This window comes from Chinchilla lanigera, unplaced genomic scaffold (genome assembly GCF_000276665.1).
Source record: "Chinchilla lanigera isolate Chin_1 unplaced genomic scaffold, ChiLan1.0 scaffold00061, whole genome shotgun sequence".
Lineage (NCBI taxonomy): Eukaryota > Metazoa > Chordata > Mammalia > Rodentia > Chinchillidae > Chinchilla > Chinchilla lanigera.
This window is the reverse complement of record NW_004955462.1, coordinates 13,637,039-13,645,246: the sequence shown is the minus strand read 5'-3', so window position 1 is coordinate 13,645,246 and position 8,208 is coordinate 13,637,039. Positions and strand designations below refer to the sequence as shown.

General features: G+C 40.3%; 1 protein-coding gene across 1 annotated transcript in view; it reads left to right on the top strand.

Annotated features, from left to right (window-relative positions):
- Nucleotides 1-412: 412 nt before the first annotated feature.
- Nucleotides 413-8,208, top strand: part of Ddr2 (discoidin domain receptor tyrosine kinase 2) — a gene marked incomplete in the record, with an annotated part of 66,197 nt that continues 58,401 nt past the window's right edge. The window contains 3 exon segments of the mRNA XM_013521453.1: nucleotides 413-647; nucleotides 1,491-1,527; nucleotides 2,252-2,360. Of these exon segments, the coding sequence (XP_013376907.1) occupies nucleotides 1,507-1,527; nucleotides 2,252-2,360 (130 nt within the window).

Sequence of the window (8,208 nt, the reverse complement as noted above, 5' to 3'; positions counted from 1 at the left end):
GTGAGCTAAATAAACCTTTTCTCCTTTAACTACGGGTGCCAGGTATTTTGTCTCAGCAATGAGAAAAAAGTAACTGAGACAATAAGTTACTCTGCTTCTTCAGTGTTTCCTAATGTCCTTTTTCTGTTCCAGGAGGTCATCCAGAATATCACATATCACGTCTGTAATCGCCCTTAGCTGTGGTAGTTTCTCAAACTTTCTTGTATTTGATGATCTTGACAGCTTTAAGAATGTGTGGAACATCTCCGTTTGAAATGTGTCTGATGTTTTCTCCTTGAATGGACTGGGATAGTGATTTTTTCAGAGAAAGAACAACCAAAGGGAAGTGTCATCCTTTTTTATTTGTTTATTTTTTGTTTTGTTTTGTTTTGTTTTCCCGGTACTGGGAATCGAACTCACGACCTAGCGCTTGCCAGGCAGGTGCTGTGCCACTGAGCTAAATCCCCAGCCCCCGGAAGTGTCATCCTTATCACATCTTATCAAGGACATATACTATTAACCTGACTTGGTGCTGCTGATGACCCGGCTTGAAGTAATGTTTGTCAGATTTCTCCACTGAAAAGTTAGTATTTTTTTCTGCATTTCTGTCCTGCACCCTTTGGAAGCAGGCTGCTATGACTGCACACTGACGGATCACAGTGAAAGAGGTAGCTATGCTCCACTTCCTTAAGAGGAGATTAGTAATATAAATTATTTGGAATTCTTTTGCATGGGAAATGGTCTGTTTTCTCCCATTTGTTTACTCAGTCATTTATTTACATCAGCATGGACTCATGGGTATTTATTTAGTGCTTTGGGTTATAATCCAGGACTCCTTTATTTTGTTGCTCACATTATTCCAACTTCAGCTATTAAGATCTTTCATTTGACTTTTGTATCCCTTTGATGTGCTTCTATCATTTTTTGAGTGTACACTTTTTAGTTTCTGGTACTAAAGCTACTCCAGGTTCATCATAGATAATTCTTGCCTCAGTCCTAATATCAACCATTTTCCTCAAGGAACCTGGCTTCTTTGGAGAATGGTATTAGAAACCAAGATCTAGGCTCCTGGTGTGCTCACTGTTACTGGGTGTTCACTGCTAGGATGTTGTTGCTTCTAGGTCCTCTGAGTAGATAGAGCAAGGAGCATGCTACCACATATATACAAATATCTATAAGTATCTTTATATGCATACCTCTATATCTTTATTAAAAATATTGATATCTCCATATCTAATCTATTATCACATAATCACTTTGGGAAACTAAAAGCATATGAGATATGATTGAAAAATACAGCATGAGAATAATACTTCAAAACTATTAATGTAAAAGATACGTCGCCATTAATCCCTTTTCAAATACACTTATCCTATCATTCTTACCACTTTCTGAAGCAGTCCTGGAAGTCCACTTTTGTGAGTGTCTTTAGTTGTGCTGTTGTGGCTGCCTGGATGTTTTGAATTGATTTAAAATGTTTACTTTTCATGGTCATTTTGACTTTGAGAAAGACCCAGAAGATACAAGATGCCACAACCAATGAATAAGGTGAGAGAGCACACACCATAATATTTTTTGTGAGCCTGCCTTTTGTTTGATGACACTTGCCAGCAACATTAACTGTATTTTTTATCAGAGTGCATAAAAACACTCATGAAAGAGGATTTCTATACTGTTTCAGAAACAAGCAAGAACAATGGGATAAGTCTTTGAAGAGAGGGGGAGATTTTGAAAGGGAATATGGCAATGTGTCTTTTACTACAATAAGCTCTGAAAAATTTAAACATTCACCATATATTTTGATCACATCTTGTATAATCCCAGCTGCCACTCCAGAGCTAATGAATCAGGAGAAATACTAAAATTTTAAATTTTGAGTGGCTACTGCATTAAACTTGTTGAGTATTTTTCTTGGTTTAATACTGGAATCAATATTGAAATTATGATGGCATCTGCTGATATCATAGGTAAAAATTTTACTTAACCATCATTTGCCATTTGGGTATTTGTCTTAGGAAAATGTTGTTGTCTGCATATAATTGTGCTGATTTTAGTTCTGTGAGTGGTGAGTGTACTATCACATACAGTTTGAAAATTTTTATACTAGGTGATTACTGGATGTACAACTCAAGCCTCCCAAAGCTGTGATCTGGTGTTCTAAATACAAAGCACAAAATTAGCTATGAAAACTGTGTTGTCATGTTGGTGGTACCTGCCTCTCTCATATCTTCTCCTTCTCTTTCTGTTTCCTTGCATTATCGGTGGACTGCAGGCTCCAGTTCCAATTCCATCTTCTGAGATGACGCTGCTCCCCAGGATGCCCTTGGTGCTGCTTCTGCTGCTGCCTGTCTTGAGTTCTGCAAAAGCTCAGGTCAATCCAGGTAATGCTGGCAACCAGCTGAATTTCAAACCCATCAGTGTTCATGTTGGGAAAATCAAAACAAGTGGGTTCAAAAGTCTAGTTTTGTTTTTTGTTGTTTTGTTTTTTGTTTTTTAACCTCTGTGATGAAACATGGCCAAACCAGAAGCAGAAAATAATATACTTTCTCTCTCCTTTCTCTCCATATATGGCATGTTGAACATTGTGGGTTTCTGATATAAAGCAGGGTGTAGTAAGAGCATGTAAAAAATGGGAAGTGGAAGAGATGACCCTTTTGTTCATTCTCTGGGCAAAACAAAAGGGAACTTTTAGATGTCTTAGAGAACTTCTGCAAACTGGTTTTTCACTTGTTTCGCTTTGCTTTGGCCACACTGTCTAGGACATCTCAGAGAGGCAATCTTTCTCACAGATATGTAAGAGGAATCTCTTAAGCCAAGATTTGTGCTTTCGTGTTTTGTATTACAGGTAGTTTTGAACTTTAACCTGAAGTATACAGTTGTATCATTTGTCTCCAACACAGTAATGGAGCTTAACAACCTAAGGCTCTGTGCCTTAAGACATGCTTTTATTTTGCTCCCGAGCTTGTAGTTTGATGGTTTATGCAGAGCCAGGCTGAACTATTTTCTCTTTGGTCTTGGTTCACTTGTGTATCTGGGAGCAGCTGGCTTTTGGCTTCTCTAGGTTGGTCTTGGCTCTCATGACTAGGCAACGTGACTATTCTCTGCTTCATCCTTTAACGGGCTAGCCTTGGTATGTTTTCATAGAAATAGCACAGGAACAGAAGTACAAGAGGAATGTACAAGCATTTTTCAAGACACTGCTCATATTATTATGCTCATTAAAATTTCACTGGCTGAAATAAGTCACATGACCATGCTCAGAGTCAGAGTGGGACAGTCCAAAAAATCAATTCAGGACTGTATAGAGGGATAGATAAAGAATTAGAGTCTTTTGCTGTCATTCTTTCATTCTGTTTTATTTCATTCACAAATATAAACATAGAAGTATGTATAGCTTACTTGTTCACTTTAATGAATTCCGTGGAATGAGCACATCCATATAAACAGTACCCAGCTCAGGAAACAGAAGTTTATCAGTACTTTCAAGCCCTCTTTACCTTCCCTTCTAATTGCTTCACTCCCACACCAAAGGGAATCATTATCTGGCTTTTTAGCAACACAGATCTTTTTTTTGTTTTTGGTACCAGGAATCAAACACAAGACCTCACACTTGCCAGGCAGGCGCTACACCTCTGAGCTAAATCCCCAGCCCCAATAGATCAGTTTTGTCTTATGTAATTTATATAAAAGGACTCATATAATGTATAAACTCTGTGTCTGGTTTTTTTACTCAGCATTTTACTTATGATATTCATCCTATTGTTTCATGCAGTTGTTCATCCTCATAACTGGAAGATGTTACCTTGAACACTTTATATAGCAGTCTAGTCTGGATGGGAACTGAGATAATTTCCCATCAGCCCCCTGAGGAATAAAGCTGCTATATCATAAAAATGCTTGCATAGAACTTTTAATGGAGATATATACTCAGTTCTCTTAGGTTGGTATCTAGAAATGGAATTTCTGGGTTTCTGGTTATCATATGATCTACTCTTCTGCATCGTGCCAAAGAGGTTTCCAACGTGGTTTTACCAAATTACCATCCCACAATTGTATACAGAATTCAGTTGTTCCATTTAATTGTACTTGGATTCTTGAGGGCACTTTTGTTTTGTCCTTTTCATACCATTGGTGTATGTTTGCACAAATATTTGCACTTTACTCCTTACAAAGATTCCATGTTTATAGGCGATTCTTTATGCTCTCAATAGGAAATATGATCAAAAGTCCTTAAAAATCAAAGAATTATTGGCTGAATAAATCCGGTGCCTTGTAATTTTCTTGCAATGAGTTTAGCTGGTGCATCTGAGATCTGAACTTGGACACCAATCTTCCAATTTTCTGTCCTGCATTTCTCTCACCCAGGAATAGAGGTCTGGTTGCTTTCTACTACATTTTCTCTGCTCTGATCCCAGGTGCTGGAAGTTCCCAGAATGGTAGGATGTTTTGGTACTGGGCATGATCAAGGAGACTGGCATGCCTTGGAGGTATTTAATGATTACACCAAAAGAGTTGGCCTTCTGTGATAGAATGCAGAACACAGCACACAGCAGGATGTGAGCTGTTTGAAAACAGCAAATACCCATCTTAAATTTTACTTATTTATGGTGCCAGTCTTATTTATGTTTTTTTTTTCTGTCAGGGGAAAAATGTAATATAGGTTATGATTTGTAAAGATCTTTATAGGAACATGGAATATAAAAGGCAGAGATAAAAATTTAAAGCAGTTGAGATAGTTGCATTCATCATCAGAATTAAAGGATGTAATCCTGAAGCTGGGTCTCTTGGAATCATGTGGTGGGCACACTGCTGAACATAGAGTGATATATAATAAGTGCGTGCTGATCTAAGAATGATGCTTTAGAAGTTCTTACTGGTGTCTACTGACACACTGGCGGTAACTGATAGCCTTGAAAGGTAACTGAACGTGTTTAGAGACTGAATATGTTCTTGGCCAGATTTTTCCACAGGATGGTCACATGGAACTTAAGTCAGACCTGGGTTATAAGCAAGTCTAATGTATAGCCAACTGTTAAAACAGTAGAATGTATTTTATTCATTATTGAATGTAAAATATTAGTTGGCAAACAGTAATCATACTGAGCATTTCAATTCAATGAATGGTATGAAATAAACCCCACTAGTTTAAGCTCATTGTTAAAGATTTCACAATGACTATGCATCAGTGTCAGTGAGTTTTCGGTATTGGCAAGGCTTGTTTGGCAATAGTGATATTGAATATGGCAAGATAGCAATATAAAAATCACTGGACACCAAGAGAGAATGAATAACCTTGTTGACATTTAGAGATCTTCTTTCCTACTTAGGTTGAGTCTTCTGCAGGGATCATCCTGTGGAGGATGTAGAGCAGGGTAGGTGTGAGACAGAACCTGGCTGCGGCATGAAGCCAGTGGAACTGCTGGTTCACTCCTCTAGAGCATCTGAGCTTTGGCAGAGTTAGTGAGGCTGATGGTGTTAGTGGCATGTCTAGCAATGGCCAGGGGGATTGTTGAAAGTGGCATTGTCATAGGGACCTACAGTTCTGAAGGTCTACATAGAAAATACTGAGATGCAGATGAGTTTACAGAGTCCGGAAGGGTGGACCGTGTGCTTGGTGTCTTGCAGTTTTGACAGAGCACCAGGATCTGAAACCTAATGATTGTCAGTGCAAAGGAGCCATTATTTAAAGGATTTGAGGCAGTTTGCTATGTCAAAATCGTAACTCAGGAGTATCATTTAGCTAATGACAGCCATATCAAATCATTAGATGCACAATTTATAAAAATAATTTCTCAGAAAATGATTTGCCTATGGTTAGAAGATTCTGATGAGTGATTTGAAGTTCATTTATACAAACATTTTTAGTTTTGTTTGATACTTTTAGTAGCAACTCCAGTTAGAAACCTAGTATGGGCATAACTTAGGTGTGACATTGAGCAAGTTGTTCTATGTTGTACTTTGTTTATCTTTGTACCTCTAGTAAGATGAAGTTGGATTAGGTAATCTGCAAGATGCTTTCTGTTACAGCATTGCTATGACTTTATGATATGGGAGCTTTCCTGCCTATCCTAGAAGACTTGATGGGCTCCAGGCCAGGAAGCATAGCCCCTGAACTTGCATGGTTGCTGTCTATCAGAAAGACCACTTATCCTCAACCCTCTGGCACCTCCCAGACTTAGAACCTGGAACATGTACTTCAGGAGAAGTTTGTCTTTGGGATTGACCATAGGAGATGACTGATAAATGTTTTTATACTTAAACCTTAAAATGTGCACATGTATACAGGCTGTGTACATAAAACTTTACCAGTATAACCTGCAGTGACTCAATAGTACTGTGCTAGAAGCCACCCTGATCCAGGGCCTCCTTCCCTCCAGAGATGGGACCAAGAAAAAGCCTTGCAGACAGATGAAATATCATCTGCAATGGCTGGGAGAAAGGAGAGGTATGTGTAGCGCTGCTGATAGAGGGTGATGAGCAAAAGACCCAGAAGAGCTGCCCTCTTGTCTCACTGCAGGATCCTCAGGTGAACTGTCCCCTCATGTCCAGTTTGGGCTGGGGATGCTGGGATCCATAGGTACAACCCTACACTTCAGCTCCCTTTGTGGGAAAGGAAGTCTTTAGATTCTGCATTCAGATATAAGAATACACTGGGCTATTAAGAGTTATTTGTTTAGCTACCAAAGTCACCTTCTTCCACAGGGTATAAAACCTCAGTTTCAGTGGCTAGTGGTGGTCCTGCCCCTGTGCTCTTCCAAGCAGGACAGTGAGTAGAAGTAACCTGGATATCCTTCAGGCCCCGGGATCTGAAGTCTTGGGGACCCAGGCAGTCAACTAGGGAGCTGTGGAATGGAAAGGACACAGGAACTGTTGGCTTTACTCTCCTGAGTTGGCCTGTGACAGTTGCTTGTTTTTGAAAAGGGGGAAACACCCCTCTCCCCAACAGCCAAGCCAACTCAGGGCCAGAGCAGGGCAGGGCAGGGCAGGGCAGTGCTGAGATTCCTGTTTTAAAACCTCACTTTTTCCCTCACAGGAAGCAGCAAATTGCTGCCAGTTCAGGGCACTGGGGTGGGAGTCCTCCTTTGGTGTGTGGAATATTTCCACTTTGAACGGAGAGGCAAAGACATTCAGGAGGAGGAAGGGGAGCTGTTCTTTTCTTGGCCCCACTTTTGTGTTAGTTTTACCACTGTGGGCTTTGTTTTTCCAGCACCAACCCTACACTTCAGTGAGTTCTTAAAGTCAGGTCAACTAGAACACTAGACTAGTTCATAATGGAAAGACCGTAGAAATATCTAAGTCCATCACCCTCATTTTACAGATGGAAGAAGTGGGAGTCAAAGGAGATGAGTGATTTTCTTGTGACTATACAATTAGCTCACAATAAAAGTAATGACAAGGACCTGGAGCTACCTGTCCCCCAACCCCAGGTTCATTCCATCATATCACCTGGCCCCTGAAGAAGCAATTTGAGAAAATGACCTTTCTCTAAAAATCCTGTACACCTCTGCAGCCTCATGGTTTCCTATCTGTCTCTTTCAATATACTTTTGTTTTTTGTTTTTGTTTTTGTCTTTTTGAGACAGGGTCTCACTATGCGGTTCAGGCTGGACTTGAGCTCACTTTCTAGCCAAGGCTGGTGTCAAACTCACAATGATCCTCCTGCCTCAGGCTCCTGAGTGCTAGGATTACAGGCATGTGCCACTCTTTCAATATACTTTTATGAAAGTGGCAGATAATTAATTCTGAGGGGCAGCTTGAAGCTGAAAAATAGAACAGGGCTAACAGGAGGATGTAGAACTTGTTTCTGAAAACTTAGCTCATCAACATGCTAACTGAGGTTGGTGCTGGTAGCCCCTCAGCACCCACTTACCCTCACAAACAGGCTGAAGTACCAGGGGTGCTTTGGTTCCCTTCCGAACCAAGGTGCCCCTTTATTCCCACCCCCTTGCCCTTCATTAAAACTGATCCATGCCTCTCGATCTCTGCACATTTCCAAATTAGAAAATCATTTTGTTTCCCTGGGTTCTCATCATTCATGTCCCCAGAGATGTGCTGAGAGGGTTTAAATGGCATCATCTGTCAGTGCGAATGTGCTGCTGGTTTCAGATTTCTGAAACCAGGCCTGAGGTACTATGCTGAAATGGAGGAGGGAGAGAGAGAGAGAGAGAGAGAGAGAGAGAGAGAGAGAGAGAGAGAGAGAGAGAGAGAGATTAAGTGGAGAACACTGGAG